The sequence below is a fragment of the Staurois parvus genome, unplaced genomic scaffold, assembly GCF_062004578.1.
Source record: "Staurois parvus isolate SC_StPar_1 unplaced genomic scaffold, SC_StPar_1.0 ptg000255l, whole genome shotgun sequence".
Lineage (NCBI taxonomy): Eukaryota > Metazoa > Chordata > Amphibia > Anura > Ranidae > Staurois > Staurois parvus.
Genome location: NW_028318051.1, coordinates 1448700 through 1469864, shown reverse-complemented (window position 1 = coordinate 1469864; position 21165 = coordinate 1448700). Strand labels below are relative to the sequence as shown.

Sequence of the window (21165 nt, the reverse complement as noted above, 5' to 3'; positions counted from 1 at the left end):
TTTGTACACAGTACTCATTTATTAGCTGTGGCTGACATCACCACCCCATATCAAGCCGTGTGCAACAACAACTGGTAAACCACAGCAATGTAATTGTTTCTTACATTCAGATGTCATTTTCTGGCAATGTGTTGGTTCTTGTTGCTTGCTTTGAGCTGTACAAAAAAAAAACTTTCTTATCTAGGAACTAATTATTTCTTTACTTATTCACCTATAGCGTTTGAACGTACAATCATCAGCTGTAGTGGTCACTTTTAATTGGAGCAAGTACTCTGTTCAATGGACAGAGGCTACAGACTTGCCAATTGTCTGCCAGGAATGGCAAAGATTTATGCATCCCTATGGAAAACACTTGAATGTGTGAATTGCCAACAAAAGAGTGAGATTGTTAAAAAAACATGCTTTCCACAGAATATAACTGGTTACTGGCATTTATAGGTAAAGTTGATCCAGGAAATATCCGATTGCCTCTCGGGGGATCGGGAAGGAGTTTTTTTCCCCTATGGGAGAAAATTGGATAATGCTTTTCTGGGTTTTTTGCCTTCCTCTGGATCAACTGTGGGTGTAGGATTATAACTTTTTTTTTTTTTAATGACTGAACTGGATGGACGTTTGTCTTTTTTCAGCCAGACTAACTATGGATATCAGCTATGGCCATGCCATGGTCACTTACACACCCTATATTTATCACAAGCCCCCCTTCCAGCCCTGTGGGTGTAGGATTTTAACTTTTTTTTTTTTTTTATATGGTTGAACTGGATGGACTTTTGTCTATTTTTCAGCCAGACTAACTATGTAACTATTTATTTCTTTGATTTCTTATATGACAGGGTTCTGATTCTAGCAGACAATTATCAATTATACAGGAGACTAGGGGCCTTAGAAGAGATCGAGGGGCCTTAAAATATTTTTTGCAAACCATGTAGTCGTGCTAGAAAGTATATGAGAGTCAGAGGCTGCTAAAATAGTATGACAGGGCAGCTACCGAATTTGTAAAAGCCTACAGTCTAGGAAAGGATATAAAAAATGACGTAAATTTAATAAGCGCTTACAATTTGCTAAACAAAGCATAACAGCCAATTAGCTTTCAGTTTATTGCTGTCAAAAATTAAAGCCTCAATGATTGTATTTAATTGCAGCATAGAATATGATGAAATGAAAGCACTTTTTTTATGTGGCATATCGGGACTGTAAGTGGGCCAGGCCTAAAAAGCAAAAGGTGACTGCTATAGGTTACAACAATTTACTGTATTAATATATAGCCTTCAATCCAACGCTTAAAAATCATATAGATTAAATTACTTCGTTGAGAAGGAATACTGTTGTGTCTCTATGTTGTGACAATAAATTTCACACCTATTTAAATGGATGTTGGCTGTCTTACTACAATCATGGCAATGAATTGCCTTCAGTGTTTGCAAAAACATTTACTGTGTAATAAGAGGACAATAAATAGGATAGATATTGATCCTTTGGTCAAAGTCTTGGCAATAGGGAAAATATTCTGCAAATAAAATAACACACTGAGCTGGAAATCTGTTGTCAAGTAGACATGTCTTCTAATATTCCCAATGGAAAAAAAAATCAAAGAGCTGAGCTGAAAATTTGTTGTTAAGTATACCCGTCTCTAATATTCCCAATCAAAGGGCTGAGCTGGAAATCTGTTGTTAAGTATACTTGTCTCAAATATTCCCAATCAAAGGGCTGAGCTGGAAATCTGTTGTTAAGTATATCTGTCTCTAATATTCCCAATCAAAGAGCTGAGCTGGAAATCTGTTGTTAAGTATACTTGTCTCTCAATAAAAACCGCAACTGTAATTGTTGGTGGTGGTAAAATATTTTATGTGTAATTGTGTTATAAAAAAAATTAAAAATAATGTCTAAAAAAGGAAAAAGGAAGGCATACTTGTCTCTAATATTCCCAATTAAAGGACTGAGCTGAAAATCTGGTAAATGGACCTGTCTTCTAATATTCCCAATGGCAAAAAGAATCAAAGGGCAATATCCAAAATCTGTGAACGTCCTTGGAAATCGGTAATGGTTGGCGTCTATGATACCATGCACGTAGAGATGATTGAATCAGGAGAATTGCAGGTTCATTGTTTTTTATTCTCTTGAATATTTGCTTGTAGTTCTATCTGATGTAAATTCCTAAATTAAGAGACTGGGCAAGTGTGCATCTTGTGAATCAAATATTTAGCAATTAAAAAAAAGGTGTTTGCTATGGATACTTCCTTTTTTGTTAGGCATTATTTGAAGGTCCATGTGACAATGATATTTTAGTTACAAGTGGGTGAAGTCCGCCTTTGCCATCTAATATGTCTTTGATTCTCTGAGAGTTGCCATAATTCCCAACTCTGCTCAGGTCCACCTTTAAATTTTGTGTGTTCCGGCTCCCCTTGTCATATTGTCTATCATATAAAAGAAATAAAATTCTAGCAGGGTTGGGGAGAACCCCTCATAATAGGCACATCAGCTCTGGAGAATGCAGTTTAGAGATCTCACTAATAGAATCTTTAAGAGATGTAAGAAAACATCAGGTGGTTTAATTCTGAAGCATTTTCCAAAAACGGAAATTACAGTTTTAAGTGGACTGACCCTTTTAAGATAAAAAAAGGAATTATTATTATTAATAATAATAATAAAAAATAAATTAAATGATACTTAAGAGAAAATAAAACATGGTTTCTTGGGCAGATGCCAGTTGGACGCTGTCAGATACCGGTTTGCCGCTGTCAATTAAGAAACCTGTTGAAAAGTGGAAACCAATAAATGAATGAATGTTCCAGGCTAATGGATTACATTACTTTGTGGCAAATGTTGCGTTAAATCTTATCTCTTCTAGTATGATGGCATTTTGTATCATTCTTGAATTTTCAGACAATCGGGGGAGTTTAGTATGATTCCATTTAGAGAAAATAGACGTTGTTGGCTATAGGATCTATGTATTCATGTTTTAAACCAATCCAAGATTTGTATAACTTTCACTCAACTGAATTAAAATAATCTTGAGTAAAGATATTGATAAATTGACCTTTAAAGGTTATTTACCATGATGATGGTCACTTTTAGCCACTTGTCTGATATTTTCAGCTCTCATTCTTAGAGAATTGTTGCGGGCACATTTTCGAACTTTGTGTGTTTTTTTTATACATTTATGTAGATCATATTTTCTTATTAGATACAAACACAGTTTCTTCTAGTTATGGTGCCAAAAGTTGTACCAAAATATGCCCTTCTGTTAAAATTCAACTTTTATTAAAAATCAGTTAAAACACATACAATACATTTTAGAGGTATATTATATAATAGAGATACATAAAACTTCCATATGTTTCACAGTCAATCGCTACGTATTCCCCTCCACTCAACAGTGAAGCTCCCAGGTAGAAATTAGGGGAAACGATGCAATAATTACGACACGTTTCGTCGGTATCCACCCTACTTCCTCAGGTTCTGTGAAACTATAGGATACAATCAGCATTCATTTTAACTCATTTAAAACTCTATACTCTACATATACTTTTTACACATATTTCTTTAAATACCTCCAGCCAAAATAGAAGGCTGATCCCAAGACTAAAATCAGGGGCTTGGAGACCACCAACCACACCAAACTCCCCCCTAGGAGGAAGACAGGCTGAGAAAAAAAATTAAAAAAGGGAAAAGATAAGTGTCTAATTTTTTTTCTCAGCCACCTATAAAGTCTCATAACAAGAAGTAACTGTGTTTATATCTTTTAACCTAGGGATGTTGGTGCCTATCCACACAATCCTGGCATCAGATATATATATAGTTAATTAATGTTTTCTCACAATACTTGTGTTGTCTGTAAAAGGATATTGCTTACTTTGGATGCAAAAGAAGTGCGTTACACACTCAAACTCATATACATTCAGCGCCGGGGTGTTTAACGGAGAAGCGTGTACTGCACTTGTGGGGGTTTTTTATTATATATTTATCAGTTTTACATTACAAATACATAAAATTTTCCATATATTTACTGTCAATCATTTCCACAAAAAAATTTCCATATTACCTTCCCCCCCCCTCCCCCTCCCCCCTTTCTGTCACCTCCTACTATTCCCTTACTTTATTTCTTTCTTTTATCTCTTTCCCTTCTCTTCCTCTCTGTTCCACTGTTTGGTCCTGCCATCTTATTCTTCTGTCAATTAACTAGATACTTATTACTGTCCTCGGCTCTTCCTCTCCTTTACTTTCCAATCAGTTCTATATATCTCATGGATATCTTTCATCTATCCCAAATTTTCGTGAATTTTTTAGTGTTATCCTCTCTTTCATGATATAATTCCTCCATCTTATGTATAAACTCTACTCTATTTATCCAATCTTTTATTTTCGGGGTTTCCTGATTCTGCCAGAATCTAGGGATCAAACCTTTAGCTGCATTTAATAAATAAAATATCATCATATTCTTATATTGTTTCACCATTAAATCAGAATTGTGGAATAAACAAACCCAAGCATCAATGGGTGTTTTAAACAACTTAATTTGTCAATAAACTGATACCTGGCGACAAATGATAAAATATAATACAGACACAGTCCATACATCAATGTGCCCTTACTCCAGTTTATATAAAATTTATAAAGATCAGAAGATCTGAGACCTTCTTTTACAGTGCTCCTCACCCTCTGCAACAATCATCATATTTTGAAGGGTCCAACAGACCCAGGATCCCTTTGATGAGAGCAGCTGCGGAGAACCCCATCCCACCATGTCCACCATTACTTCTTACAATCACAGTGAGATCTGACACACAAAATAAAACTCATTGGATACACAGAATATAACTGGATATAACATTTATAGGGAAAATTGATCCAGGAAATATCCAATTGCCTCTCGGGGGATCAGGAATGAATTTTTTTTCCCCTGCAGGAGCAAATTGGATCATGCTTTGCTGGTTTTTTTTCCCTTCCTCTGGATCAACTGTGGGTGTAGGATAATAACTTTTTTTTTTTTTTTTTAATGGTTGAACTGGATGGACTTTTGTCTTTTTTCAGCCAGACTAACGATGTAACCTATAAAATAAGGACTATACAATTAGGAGGGCTACAGAGCCCCTCCCCCCTGCTGACAACCACTCACCAGTATGTAATGGCATGGTTCTCTGGTAAAGAAATGATCCAATACTATAGGTTGATCAACACCAGGAAAGAGTAGGGAGTGTTGATCTAGAGACCAGAATAAATGACCCCCCCCCCCCCCCGGGGTACTTCAGACAGATAATTAACTATAAACATACAAAAAAAAAAAGTATATTAAAATATGTTTTGATCATTATACTACTTCTGCCTTTACCTCGAACAGGGGCTGACTGACCATTTGGAAATTCGGGCACTGCCTGAGGGCCGGGGGTCAGTAGGGGGCCCCATGAGATGACCCTGGTACCTTTTTCATAGGCTTTTTTGAGTTTGGACAAGGAGACAGGGGCCCCATGATCCCCTATTGCCCGGGGGCCCCATGAGTTGTCAGTCCGCCCCTGAGCTCGAACCACATGTGAAAACAAAAAATATTGTATTATTATATTATATTATTAAGAACCACATTTAAGAAGTAGCTTGAGAGTTTGTTATATTTTCCCCTTATTTTTACCTCCCGTCTGTTCTCTAAATGCACTGCTAGGTCATCAGTGTTCCACAGTAACAGTGCTTTTTTTTTTTTCTATGGTTGAACTGGATGAACTTTTGTCTTTTTTCAGCCAGACTAACTATGTAACAATGTAACTAAGTAAAGTAAACCACTGAAAAGGCGGCAGAGGCAAAGTATAGACAAGCAAAGTGATTTCTGCAAAATGATTTTCAAAGCGATGTTACAATTTCTGGCTGAAAATGTAACACATTAGAAAACTCCAGTTTTTCTCGTTGACAAACTTTTGCTTGAAAAAAAAAAAGTTTACTCTTCCTTTATTAGGAGGATACAGTTTTTGTAAGCTATATTGAGGGAAGTTTATTTAATTTAGTGTTCCTCGAATTACTTTTTTGTATTGTATTTTTAAAAAAAATTTTCATGATTATGTTTTTTTTTTAATGGTTGAACTGGATGGACTTTTGTCTTTTTTTCATTCAGACTAACTATGTAACTATGGACATCAGTCATGGCCATGCCATGGTCACTTAGACATCCTATATTTATCAAAAGCCCCCCCTTCCCGCCCATCTCCAAGAGACTATCCTAATATGTAGGTTAAATTGTACTTACATTTTTTTTACTTAGATGTTACAAAAACAGTGTGTAATATATAATAGGATCACTAAGGAAGAATAGCAATGTGTACCAGGTAAACCTCATTTTGTTCACGAGCTGGACGACTCAACCAAGCTGGTCATGAGCTGGACCAACAGCAACACTTAGTACAGATATAGCAAAGTGAAGTGATCCTAGAGCAGGGGCCCCTATCCTTTTTACGAATACAGACTCCAGTTTATTGCCCAATATACCCAATACCCCTTCCCCAGACTGTCATCACCATCAACAGTCCTATTAGGAACCAATATGAGCTGAAAAAAAACTAGTAGACATTCTTCACCAGCACTCAAAAAGCATGGACATCCTTAGGTCCCATCTGCACATTGGCTGCTGTTCTTGAAGGAATCTTGAAATGAAATGCTTCATGCATGCAGCACTCCTCAGACAATGGGATCTTGACTTGTAGTTTTGAAGGATCTTTAGGGCCAGGTGACACCGCCCCACCACTGGATCTGAATATAGTGGTATACATTGCTTGTACTATATTACACTTTTGAGTATGTGTTTAACTTTTGGTTTTCAATAAAGGTTTTGGTAATGCACTTGGTATTTGCGCCCCCCTGTTTGTTCTTTACAGGGACCAGTATGACTTCAGAGGATTGTCTATAGCTTGGTTTTACTTTCCATATGAATAAATAAGGACAAAAGAGCGGATTTAAAGATTATATCATTTATTTATTTAAAAATGGCAAATCACATGTACAGAAGGATAGCTGTAGCCAGTGAGATTTTATCTGCTGTTTTTATGCAAAGTATGGAATGGAGGTCCAGTTCCTGACAATGTTACTCGCATTAAGTAGATTTCACCACTTTGATTTAAAGTTCAGTAATGTTGGCAGTCCTGTTCAGGGGCGGACTGACAACTCATGGGGCCCCCGGGCAATAGGGGATCATGGGACCTCTGTGTCCTTGCCCAAACTCAAAAAAGCCTATGAAAAAGTTACCAGGGGCATCTCATGGGGCCCCCTACTGACCCCAGGCCCTCGAGCAGTGCCCGAGTTTCCAAATGGTCAGTCCGCCCCTGGTCCTGTTTTTACGTTTTATTCAAAGGAGCAGTCCCATACCTCCATCATTTGGTTCCCATGTCCACAGGGGGTATGGATTGCTCCAAATAGGAACCCAACAGGAAAATTCCAAGTCTGCAGTAAATGTGCATCAAACACAAATGTATTGTGAAGACCAGGTCACATAAGACAAAGAATACTGGCATTTCTACTTTGTTTTATGTATATACACTCTCCGGCCACTTTATTAGGTACACTTTGCTAGTACCGGGTTGGACCCCCTTTTGCCTTCAGAACTGCCTAAATTCTTCATGGCATAGATTCCACAAGGTGTTAGAAGCATTCCTCAGACCTTTTGATCCATACTGACATGAGTTACTGTTGACTTTCTATCATCTTGAACCAGCCTGCCGATTCTCCTCTGACCTGTGACATCAACAAGGCACTTTCGTCCACACAAAGGCCGCTCACTGGATATTTTCTTTTTTTCGGACCATTCTCTGTAAACCCTAGAGATGGTTGTGTGCAAAAATCCCAGTAGATCAGCAGTTTTTGAAATACTCAGACCAACCCGTCTGGCACCAACAACCACTTAAATCCCTTTCTTCCCCATTTTGATGCTCGGTTTGAACTTCAGCACGTCCTAGATGCCTAAATGTATTGAGTTGCTGCCATGTGATTGGCTGATTAGCAGTTTGTGTTGCCAAGCAATTGAACAGGTGTGCCTACTAAAGTGGCCGTTGAGTGTAATGCAGGCCATAGACGGGGAGAAAACCGGCCGTTTTATTTTTTAGAACAATAAAAATCGGTCGTTCAATCAGCCGACGTTACCACCATTGGTAAAAGAAAGTCGGCTGATTTTCGTCCCGTCTACGGCCGGCAATTAATATAATAGCAGTGTCCCTGCAGAGAGCTCCGCTATATTTGACATTTAAAAGAAGAAGAAATAGAATATGAATAATAAGAAGAAAAAGTTGCAACATTGTATCTATTTGTATCCATTTCGGATACAGATGTTTCTATTCGGATACAAATAGATACAATGTTGCAACCCTTATACTTTTAAATGTCAAATATCATAGCGGAGCTCTCTGCAGGGACACCGCTAATAGATTTTACATTTCTAAGTAACATTGTATCTATTTGTATGGATACAAATAGATACAGATGTTCTTCTTTTTCTTTGGTCACGGCTCATGCGCATTTTTTTAATCGGGAAAAAGATCGTCCGATTTGCCCCTCATTGCCGTTTTCGCCCGTTTTTTTTCCCCAACATGAACTATTAAAAAAATGTGTCAAAATCAAGAAAACTGGTCGACCAATTCAGCCACTAACGATCTGAAAATCGACCGATTTTTTTTTGGACGAATTTTTGGCCGGTTTTCTCCCCGTCTATGGCCTGCACTAGTCTTCACATGTAGGTTTGATACACATTTACTTGGATTTACTTGGTGTGCTGGTGACCTTGCATTTTAGGCCCCTTTCACACGGGACAGATTCTGTTCCGATCAGCAGAGTGTCAACTCACATCTCCGCGTTTTCACCCGGTGCATTTTTTGGCAAGGGTCAGGGACTTTTTGAATGCAAAAAGTTGCGTTTTTGGTTCTATAGACTTCAATGGGAACGCTGCAGAAAAGCAAGTAGTGTGTTTTTGCTGCGTTTTTGCTGCATTTTGCATTTTAAATCTACCTAGCAACAAGAAAATTTTAAAAAATGAAAAAAAAAACCATCAAAATTGCGTAAAAAATGCAGGTGCAAAAAAAACACAAAACGCAATGCAGAAACAGCTCAAATGCAACCTGCATAGGTGGGAACCTAGCCTTAGTAATCATAATGGGGGAGCTTTCTATATACACGGGTTGTTTATGGTTGTGCTCCTCCATGCATTCAGAGCTGGAGTCCCGGTACTGTTCTCGGTATCAATATTACTTTCTCAGCAGTCTCTTTTCTTCAGATAAACCCCAACTGCAAATCTGTTTTACTCATCATCCTCATCAATCCTGCAGTGAAGGTAAGGAAACCCCCTTAGAGTCTCCGGACCACCCTACAAGTGTTTCAGGCTGTATTGACAAAGTCTGCTGATAAATGTACTTTTAAGGATCTCCCATCAATCATGCAGGCTGTTTAAAAGCAAAATCTCATTGGCTAAAGCTTTTATGCCAAACTGTTTGTGGTCATTTACAGCCAATCAGGACTCTGCATTGCATGATAGATTTTTTTTTCTTCGAGTTTGGTTTCATATTTTCTTTCACACTTTCCTATTGCTGTCCATGGATTTATCAATATCCTGTGCGACCGACTGAAAGTGGAACTTTACCTATAATAAAAAATCATATTATTTAGCAAGGAACATGCATTGCAGAATAATTCTGCTACCTAAATTAGTGTGTGCTGTAAATTTCCTCCAGCTTTGTTCCTGTTTCTTCCATTTTGCTGAAGCCCAGAGCCCCCGAGCAGAAGTAAATCTTTAGGCTGCCTGCAAATTGGCCTCTAGATATTCGGAACAGTGCCCATGAACAGAGAGCAACTGAGCATGTGCAGAGCAGTGTATTATTGGATTTTAAACAGTGTAGACAATAATTTTTAATGTTTTACATCGCTACAAGGTGATATCAAAAAGTTTTGAGACTAGTTTTGTAACACGCCAACAGATGGCAGCACAGTGCCAACGAACAGAGAACAACTGAGCATGTGCAGAGCAGTGTATTATTGGATTTTGAACAGTGTAGATACTGGGTGGCACAGTGGCTTAGTGGTTAGCACGTCTGCCTTGCAGTAAATGGGTCATGGGTTTGATTCCCGACCATGGCGCCTCCAGCATGTTCTTCCTGTGCTTGTGTGGGTTTCCTCCGGATCTCCGGTTTCCTCCAGCACTCCAAAGACATGCTGGTAGGTTAATTGGATCTTGTCTAAAATTGGCCCTAATATGTGTAAGTTAGGGTCCTTAGATTGTACACCCCTTGAGGGTTAGGGACTGATGTGAATGTACAATATATATGTAAAGTGCTGTGTAAATTGACAGCGCTATATACGTACAATAAATAATTATTTTTAATGTTTTACATAGCTACAAGGTGTACATCAGGAGCTGTGCAACTGGTGCTATTCTGACTAGGTGCATTACCACGTCTGCTATTTCATCATAGACAGCAAGTTAGAACAAACAGCAAATGTGAAATAGATGGGAATAAGCTACAAACTCCATGCAGATAGTGTCGCTTGTGGGATTTAATCACAGAACTCTATTGGCTGCTTAACCACTATGCTGCTTGTTTTCTGTTGTGGTACAGGCTGTTTTTGGCCTTGTCAATATTCATTTTATCTGGTTAACCTCTTCACGTCGGCCGCACGCAGATGTGTGGCCTCCCGGTGTCTGGGCCTAGACGTAGAGTGGCCGCACATTTGCGTGTAAATAAGAAAAACATACCGGTATGTGCTGAGAGCACGCTCCCTGCGCGCTCCCAGCACACATGTCCGGTACTCACAGAAAGGTCCCAATCTCCTCTTTTGATCGGGACCTTTCCAGATCATGTAACCGCCGTGACGGCGAATAAAACCCCGCCCCGCCTCCCAGCTTCTGAAACCCTTAAAGGGCCGGGAGGTGCCAACGCCAAGGGGTTAAAGTCCAAATGCAGCTTAGATATGTATTCTGGTAATGCAGTCAGGCGATATACTCAATAATGTTTTTTTTTTTCTTTTATCCCCTTTGTTTTTTTTACTGTTTGCGGCAGCCTGGAGTTGACATGCCCTGCTCTAGCAGCACTTTTTAGGCCACTTTCACAAGGGTGATCTGATCAGGTCTACCTATCAGTTTTTCAGGCTGACCTGACCTGGTCCATGGATTCCTTTGGACCAGCGGGTGTAAACAGACTTGTGTCCGTTTCCACCCGCCTACCACCAGGTCTGATTAGGCCTGCTAAAGAAAAAAATGGAGGACTGCATCCTCTTCCATTTGGGCAAACCAGATCGGAGGCAGCTGGGTGTAAATGGACAATGGAGTCCGTATACACCCATCCAGGGCAGGGGTCTGTCAGGGCCTTCATGGCCATGTACCGCTAGGTCATGCCACCAGGGTTCCAAGGTGGTATAACACTGCGATCCCTTTCTGTGTCTTCCCCACCTCCTGATCCCTCTCTTTTTCAGTCTTTTTCCATCTCTAGCACTAGCTTCTTGTTTCTCTTCTTTCTTTCTACACTCCACTCTTAGTCCTGTTTGGTACATTGCATCGTATGGAGGTGCCTCTTGATTTTTTCCGTATCTCACCCAGGGGTACCTTCTGGAGAATTATGTTACTGCCATCTCCATAACAGCTGATGTTGATCCTTTATTTTATTCATTGAGTACAGCTCTTCACAATTGCTTTTCTGCATCATTTTTATGCTCGAATTTTTGTTTGACTACTTTTACTTATTACTCGTGTCTCTTTCGTTTTGTTCTGTAAACATTACTGCAAAAAACGTAATATAGACAAATTTGCCTTTAAAAGATGGCAGCTGCCTCCCTTGGTAATATTAGATGGGAGATTGCCGGTGAGATGGGAAATCTACCTATTGTGCCACCTTCATGAATTGGCTTTGTGAGGCTATGATGGGTTTACATGTTTATTCTAAGTCATTGAAGACATTTTATAAAGTACAATTCTTGAGATGGGGCTGTAACACTTTCTCTGCAACTAAGCCACTTGTTTTTCCTATGGTTAAACTCCGGCAGCTGGTGGGAGGAATACTCTATATATAACTCAATTCTAAGAACTTGAACAGCAAATGATGAAACCCACCAAATTCTTTCACGTTTAACAGGCCCACCTTTTAGTGTGAGTTACTGTCACTTCATCCAGTGCTCTATAGCACATCGAACAAGGCTTCGTTATAGAACAGCGATTTCTATGCCCCGTGCACAAAGCCAGTTTTGACTTGGTTTGATGAGTTTGGTGTGGATGAACTCAAGTGGCCTAGTTAGGACCTTGACCTCAACCCTACTAAACATCTTTGTGATAAATTGGAACAATGATTGTGAGCCAGGTCTTCTCATCAACTTTGGTACCCTCATAAATGTTCTTTTGGATGAATGGCCACAAATTTCCCCAGACACAATCCTAAATCTTACTAAAGACCTTCCCAGTAGAGAGGAGGCCATCACAGCCGCAAAGCAGGGAAACTCTATAATAATACCTTTTGGTTTTGGAATTGGATGTTCAACAAGGTCAACTAGGTGTGATGGTGATACCTTTATCCATATTGGCTTGTGCTAAAGCAGACCTATAAAAGAACTCACGCTCCACAGACAAATTTCAAAATCTTGTGGAAGGCCTTCGCAGAAGACTAGCCTCAAAGTAGAAGGGGGCAACTCAATATTCATTAAAGTGTATTTGTAGCCAAACTCTCTTTATCTATCCTGGTGGCCATTATCACCAAGACTGAACATGGTGGGAAATCTAAAATCGTACACCAGAACAAGATCTAAGGTGTTCCAGTTAGTGATGTGCATGACCAAAAAACTAGTTTTGTTTCGGATTTGTTTGTTAGGTATTCTATTCTATTCTTTGCTATTCTGTTCTATAAAGTAGCCTAAGTAGGAATCATCATCTTTTTCACTTTTATACCTTACTGTATTTCTTGTAATTTGTTTTCCATTTTAAATTCAAATTCATTTTCAAATTCAGATTCATTTTAGAATTCCCATCGTTCTTTTCATTACAATTTATTTTGGATTCACCTAAATTCATTACTATTGTGACTCAGAAATTTGGATATATCCAAATAATGAAAATTTTGATTTGTAACAAAACAAATGTCTAGTTCCAGTGACAACTGTCCAAAAAAGGGATTTTCCCTCACTTTGGAGATATTTCTTACCGCTTTCTGTTGTGTCTGAGAAAGAAGGGTAGGAACTGGATGGACTTTTGTCTTTTTTCAGCCAGACTAACTATGTAACTATGTAGAAAATCTCCCCAATGGGATACAGGTAGAAAAAAATCAACTGATGGGGGTTTTAACCCTTCCCTACTCTATCCAAATTAAAAATAAAACGTTTTGGCTATATATGGGCAGCACAGTGGCTAAATAGTTAGCACTTCTGCCCGTCAGTACTAGGGTCACTGGTTCGAATCCCAACCCTGGCACCACCTGCCTGGAGTTTGCATGTTCTCCCTGTGACTGCGTGGGTTTCCTCCGGGTACTCCAGTTTCCTCCCACACTCCAAAGACATGCAGGTAGGTGAATTGTCTCCTGTCTAAATTGTCCCTAGTATGTTTATGTATGAATGTGAGTTAGGGTCCTTAGATTGTTCACCCCTAGAGGGTTAGGGACTGATGTTAGTGTACAATATATATGTAAAGCTCTGCGTAAATTGACGGCGCTATATAAGTACTTGAAATAAATGAATAAAATACAATATACTCTATAGTTTAATACCTATAGTTTTGGAATGGAATGTTTAACAGGCGTAAGTGTATTGGTTAGGTGTCCACACAACTTTGAGCATTTGATGTATTGATGGGCAGACTTGTAGATTATTGTTTTTTTTTTTTGTCTATTTTTCTTTTACATTTTAATGACCGGCTTAATATTATTTTCTTATAAATTGTACTATCTGATGGCTCTTTGAACTTTATTCCATTCACTTATCATAAACTGATCTTCATTATCAAGTGACGGTTCTCCCCCCATCGCCCACTCAAATCTAAAGTCTGAAGCATGTTTGTAATGTGGAACACATGCAGCACACACCTGGGAAAATGTATGATTCATTTTCCACTGAAAATAAAGAAGATTGGACGCCTCTTTTATTACTGATGTGCTTTTCGGGTTTCATGTTAAATTTCAGTTTTGCATACGTGTGGTAGGAAATCCTATATTTGACAACAAATTCATTTTCTGCATTAAAGGAAACCTCTACCGGGATGATCAATTCGGCCACAATTGCTGATGTCTTTCTAAAAATGCTAGTTTCCTGGCTGAGTGTGAGTTTGCTGAGTCACTGACCCAGAACCAACATGCAGAAATTCAAATCAGAGTCCACTTGATAGTCCAGATCTTTTTTTTTTCCAGGTCCATGGGAAAAGTATTTAAACGGGAGAATGATTTTCAACCAGGCAACATAAAGGTTCCACAATGGCAGCCATTGTAATGGAGTGTTAACTAAGGTCATAAGAGTAACATGAAAGATGCCTTAGCTGACCATTCCTTCTGAAATAGTTAGTTGCCTGGTTGCCTCAGAGCTTTTTGAGTCTTTGACCTGAAACATATATAGAGATAAGGGTTCTTTCAATGATTTACTCCACAGTGCCTGCAGCTGCAGAGGTCATTGAGGGCTTGTTTTGAAGCTCACTTAAGCCACAAGATGTGCCATCCAACATGTTTTTGGGATTGCACATCCCTCTTCATTAGGGAAATATCCTTTTTTATGTGGAAATGTTAGAGCAGTATGGTGGATTCAAGGGCGGACTGACCATTTGGAAACTCGGGCACTGCCCGAGGGCCCGGGGTCAGTAGGTGGCCCCATGAGATGCCCCTGGTACCTTTTTCATAGGCTTTTTTGAGTTTGGGCAAGGACACAGGGGCCCCATGATCAGCTATTGCCCGGGGGCCTCATGAGTTGTCAGTCCGCCCCTGGGTGGATCCATTAGATTGCTGTAACTTTTCCAGATTTAAAAGGCATTTTCACTGATGAAGGGGGACATTTGCAAACTCTAAAATCCATTGGCTGTTACACCTTATGTCATCTCGATTAAAGACCTATAAACTTATATCTTTGGACTCTATGAAAATTGGTGTGGTGCTCACCTTGTGCTCCTACACCAGCCTTTTTCAACCATTTTACCCAAGAGGAACCCTTGAAATAATTTTCAGGATTGCTAATACCAATTATGTATCAGTGGGAAAAATGCCCCTTATTTTATTAGTTAGTGGGAAGACTGTCTCCCTTACAGTGGTGGTCAGAATGAAACTTACAAATCGCTAAAAAGATCATTGGGGTCATGACGCTGACTGCTTGGCCTTGGAACTATGCAGGCACCTTAAAATGTCTATCAGTCAAATCATTCTAGCTCAAGGAGCCCCTAACAACCTCTGGAGGAACCCTTGTTGAAAATTGCTGTCCTAGACATTTTGGATTCTTCCTGTGCAGCTCCCTGAGGCTACCGATGTATGTGAACTGCCAGAGCATTATGCGCCATGAATCAAGCTATTTTCCTTGATAATGGACTAGAAACAATCAAAGATCCTGTGCCGCATACCCAGGGGCGGCCTGACCATTTGGGAACTCGGTCACTGCCCGAGGGCCTGGGGTCAGTAGGGGGCCCCATGAGATGCCCCTTGGTACCTTTTTTGGGTGTGGTTTGAGTGTGGGCGAGGACACAGGGGCCCCATGATCCCCTATTGCCCGGAGGCCCCATGAGTTGTCAGTCCGCCCCTGCTCATACCCATACCCCTCAACTAACAAGAACACAGTTGTTTTTGCTTTTCTGAGTTCCCAACATAAAATCATTTTATTACCAATTGATTCTGCTGGTAGATTTTCCAGGTGTTTCTTTACGTGTAACCAAAAAAATTGTCTTTATATACTTCACAAACAGGGATGGCTTTACTTATATAATACTGTACCTCTGATTCCTGACAGATTTATATTACTTAAGATATTCTACAACTGAGTCAACTTGATCAATGGGGAGCTTACCCAGCAAAAGAGGATATTCAGCAATTCAGACGACTCTAGCCAACTCTCAAGCAAACCTTGCCGGTAAGATCACTAATGAAGTCATAGTTCTAGATAAATGTTCATTTTGTAGTTTTATTGTAAAGAAGACATGTGCTGAGCAGAATATGTCATTGCTGAACTCTTTCTGAAAATGCTAATTGCCCTGCAGTCATATAGACCCTCTGGCTTCAATATGTTCTTAGTGGATGTTCCAGTATGAGTCAGCAGATCACAAATGATGGAATTCCTTACCTTCATACATGATCTGGGTCATTCCCATAACATTTTAAAGCCAGAAGGTCAGCATAACATTCAACTAGGATTATCAGAAGGAGAGGTCAGCAATGGCAGCTTCAATGTTTTCCCAAAATGGTCCTCCTGATCCTGATATTTCAGTTTTGTATACACGCTGTTGTCCAGCTGCGGAAAAGGAATGAAGGACCTCTCGTAATATCATCATTGGGATGGAGCAAGGCATCAATGTTGAGATGATGGTGGAGTCCACCCAAAACTAAAGTCCCTTTGATAAAATAGGCCTAGTATTTTCCATCTCCCATTCACAGAGCCGAGGAAAAAGTACAATATCCTTGGCTTTTTCATTGCTCATCTTTTTGATGATTGACTCATATTTTCAGTCAGTCATAATGAAAGACGTTGGCTCAATATGCAAACTGGGTAGAAGAAGGTAATACTTGCCAGTAGCTTTTTTTATCAAGATCTGTGTAACAAAACATTGTCGCCTACATGAGGAATATCTTTCAAAGTGATGGAATATATGATGCAACTATGCATTGTTAAATGAAAAGTAGAATGCAGTTTCAGTGAGCACACCAATGTAAATATGACTGTAGGGTTCATCTTAAAAAAAAAATCACTGCCACTTTGCTAATTCAAGGGAAGATGACAGTGTCTGCTGATACCCCCCTGCTTTCCTAGCAAAGTGTATTACCCCATCTGAATTCCTTCCCTACTACAGTAGATCATCTGGATAAGCTCCGGTGTCAGGCAGTGTCAGAGCTTACACAGTATGATGAGGTCCCTGCCACTCCACACATTAAAGTGTTAGGTCCAGGAAATCCCACATGGAAGAAAAATATATTTGAAATATATTTTAAAAATATTCTTCCCAAATGTATTGACATATATTTGAAATACTACAATTTTGGCCGTATTCAATATATTTCAATATATATATTGAGTACCACCTACGGTGGAGAAAACAGATTGCACCTGCCTACATACTAGTTACTATACTTACTTTATTCCTCGGAACCCTGGCAACTGGCGTTCTTATCTGCTCTCCAATACTCTGAGATGTGAGAAGGCTCTCACTGCCCTCACGTACATTGGTGACACTGGAAGACTGTGGCCAGTGGGGTAATTAAGGGAAGTGGCTTTGGATGACCATTTGTAGAGTGTGGAGGATGCCTACGGCAGAAAAGAATAAGTAGAAAGCTCTACACTGAGAACTAATAGTGCCCATTGTTAAAAAAAAAACAAAGATTCAAACCTTTCAATACTCCTTTTAAGGCTCGAAAAAGTTTTGGCTGGTCAAAAAGTCAAGCTTCAACGCCTTAGTATAGAGAGACACTGCATACTTTGATGGCAAATCAAGTTCCTGTACATTCTGTACGTCATTACTTTATCAACTGCTGTGCAAATGATGTTTACTTGTTTTTCAGTAACGGACAAGTGCATATTTGTGGCTTTGTACAACTTTCCAGCTGGTGGTCAAAGCGATTTAAGTGTTCGACTTGGGGAGCAGCTAAACGTTCTCTCAGAGTGAGTGACCTCAAATGTTCTTGTTTTTTCCTGACCAGCCTGGATAGGTTGCAATCAGAAAACAAGTCGTATCACCTAGACACAGCTTAAATAAACAATCTATATTTATTTTTAGCAAAAGTACGTCAGTTGGTATTTCTTCTGCAGCTAGGGAATGATTTTGCAAAATTATATTGTATAGAAAGTCAGCTTTTAAATTGGCAATACGCATACTAGGTCCTTGATTTAGCAGATGAGCTGATCTTTACAGGTTATATATAGATGTGCATTTTGTTTCATTACGAATTGACTTTCAGATGACAATTTGATTTTCGGAGATGTGGATGTATACAAATCTCCAAATGGACATAAGTAACGAACGTCTACGAATCCAAAAAAAAGTTATAACAAAATTAACAAATTAATTTGTTAAATTAATTTCATTCGGATGACATCACATAATGCGCTAGTAGCTCGGGCCAATGGGGAAATGGATTCAGTTTTCAAATTTGTTTGATAATTTGGATTCGGATAATGAATGTATCCAGATTTTGTTCCATTAGTTCATTTCGAATGCACATGACACCAGTCAATATTGTCAAACCAACTCATGCCATTTCTCTTCTGAAAATATGGAATCCTTCAGTTTAGTTCGATATAAGAATAACAAATCCACCCAAACTATTGAAACCAAAAACTAATATATAGCAATCTTCCAAAAAAAAAACTGCTAAATTTTTCAAATCCACCCACACCAACGAATATAATAAACAAATGTTGAAGATGCAAAATGAATTCCACAAGTGAATCAGTTAAACATAATGAAAGTGATGAAACGAAATTCATCAATAAACGAATGCATCTGAAATTAAAACAAAAATTTCTAGCCTGGTTATATAAAAGATTGAGGGTCATTACGTTCAGGAGTTCTTACATTTTTTACAAATACAATCCCCAATTGGATTGCTCAGTATATCCCTATATACCCCCGTTAAGCAAACTGTCAAAGTCATCATCATCACCAGTCCTAATAGTTACCAGAATGACAATGATGAAAAAGTTTTATCTCATTATTCATATAAAAATCACAAGATTTTCACTGTGGTTTTTGTGCAATCAAACAAGAAACTGAAGTACAGACGCTAACAATGTTCTCCAACCCTACCAATATATCAGTTGGCTATATCGTGAAGAAATAAGATGTCCATACTGAGCTGATTAGTTGTCACCCTCATCACCTCAATCCATATTATATAATCATTTAGTTTAATAACATTTTTTAGAACTCTTCATTCAGTCCTATAACTCAATCATTTGGTTCCTGCCCCCATAGGGCTATGGATACCTGTGGTCTAGACCAGCCTTTCTCAACCAGGGTGCCCAGGCACCCTGGGGTAGCTTGAGATTTCTTCAAGGGTGCCTTGGCAAAATGTCTAAAATTTGCCCAAAACTTGTATACAAGCCAGCAGGTGGAACAAGCCTGCATTTTAGTTACACAAAGCCACAGGTTTTCATTGTACACCATTATGACCTTCTAGCCGCTGGCATCCTGACAACCAATGACATAGTTGATAGGGAGGATGTCAGCTGCCTACACAGCATCCTAGTTTGACCCTCCCCTGCCTCTCTCCATCAGTGCTGGGGTCACATTAGCTCAATGATGGATACAAACTGAGGGAGAGGAGAAACATTGGAATACTAGTCAGTACCAGTGTGCAAAAGTGTATTTGCTTTGGAAGAATAAATCACCTCTAATGTTGGGTGTCCTACATGTCTGGATGTTGCTGCGTTATATAAAACTTTTTAGAATACTTTTTCGCATGTTAGAATGGGGTGCCCTTTTAAAATTATGGACAGTCTTGAGGCACCCCATTTTGGAATAGGGTGCCTCAAGACTGTCCATAGTTTTAAAGGGTACCTTGGGACTGTCCATAATTTTAAAGGGTGCCTCAAATGAAAAAAGGTTGAGAAACACTGGCCTAGACCAGGGGTAGTCAACCTGCGGCTCTCTAGCTGTTCTGGAACTACATTTCCCATGAGATATTGGAAAATCAACAGTAACAGCTATGACTTGCAGAGACATGATGGAACTTGTAGTCCTGCAACAGCTGAAGAGCCGCAGGTTGCCTACCCCTGGTCTAGACCATGAAAAGCTGTAGTCTACTCTACAATCTCTCAGCTCCAGGGTTCTTGGGCCAAAGACTAAACAGCCATGCCCAATACACTGTGGACTGAAGACCACCCCTGTCCTTTTAGGTTCCTTGACCTCCTCTTTACCACCATCTGTGACACATCTCCTTTATTATTGTTAATGTTATTCTTGGTGACCACATTGCTCATATTGGTGTTTTTTAAGCAGTGAAACCTAAAGAGATATTGTAGAATACACTAACGCTGGCTATAGGTGCTCAAATATATAAGCAAATCGTCCTCAGAAAGTAAATAATTCCATAAGTCTGAGCGACCACCAGAATTCGGTCAGTTGTGAAGTCAATACTGGGCGATAAACTGGCAGCTTCAATACAGACTATTGAAAATTTTTAACTGAAATAGAATCGAAGTGGGAAAGAAACTACTGCAATTTTGTTGAAAGACATCAGTTTTTTCATCTTCATTCAACCAAATTTGATCCTTTTTTCCTTGTGATGGATTGAAACCACCATTTTATGTCTTCAATCACTTTGTGAGTTCAAGAAAGGTTTGATTGCTCTATCAAACTGCAAGTGTATGGCCAGCTTAAGTTATGATGCAGATTTCTTTTAAAAGTTGAAGGCGCATCCATTATTCATCTAGTTCTCATTGCAATTTTTATTTCAAATGCCTGGGTAATATTTTCTAGAAAAGATAAATATAAATATATATATATATATATATTTATTATATAAAAAACGGCCACCCAACCTTCCCCAAAAACTTCAGTCTGGAGTCCCCAGTACCAACAAATCCCATACAAGAAAATCCTGTTTTTTGGACCATTAGAGATCGAAAATACTATCTTGGTCACAAATCTAAGACAATATTTTGAATCCCTAATAGTCCAGAAAACAGACATTTTTTTGTCAGTATGACAAAGAGATAGGCAAGAACTATTACCATGAAAGCTGATAATTTTACCTGAATTCCAGAACCAAATTTGTCGAAAATATTTGTAATATCTAATTGTAGGAAATAAGAACAGACTGCTGATATATTTATTATTTTAATTTTTAGTAAATGAAAAAAATTGAAATGGCCATGTTTTTCAGAGATGAAGACTGGTGGAAAGTGATATCTGTTACAAGTGGAAAGGAATGCTACATGCCTAGGGATTATATTGCTAAAGTATATAACAGGTAAGTCTGCAGCTAAAAAAATGCTTACGTGTTGAGGAAAAATTATTATTTAATTTAAAAAACAGGATGCATTCAACAAGCATTGAAAGCACTGTTT

At 38.9% G+C, this 21165-nt stretch overlaps 1 protein-coding gene across 2 annotated transcripts in view; it reads left to right on the top strand.

The window, feature by feature from the left end:
- Positions 1 to 21165, top strand: part of SLA2 (Src like adaptor 2) — a 41456-nt gene that overhangs the window by 3954 nt on the left and 16337 nt on the right. The window contains exons 2-4 of one of the 2 annotated variants that reach the window (XM_089681011.1): positions 15898 to 16017; positions 17658 to 17757; positions 20982 to 21068. In XM_089681011.1, the coding sequence (XP_089537137.1) occupies positions 15942 to 16017; positions 17658 to 17757; positions 20982 to 21068 (263 nt within the window). In that variant the 5' untranslated portion in view covers positions 15898 to 15941. Of the gene's footprint in view, positions 1 to 15897; positions 16018 to 17657; positions 17758 to 20946; positions 21069 to 21165 lie in introns of those variants that run through there. The other variant, XM_089681012.1, reaches the window with a different exon arrangement.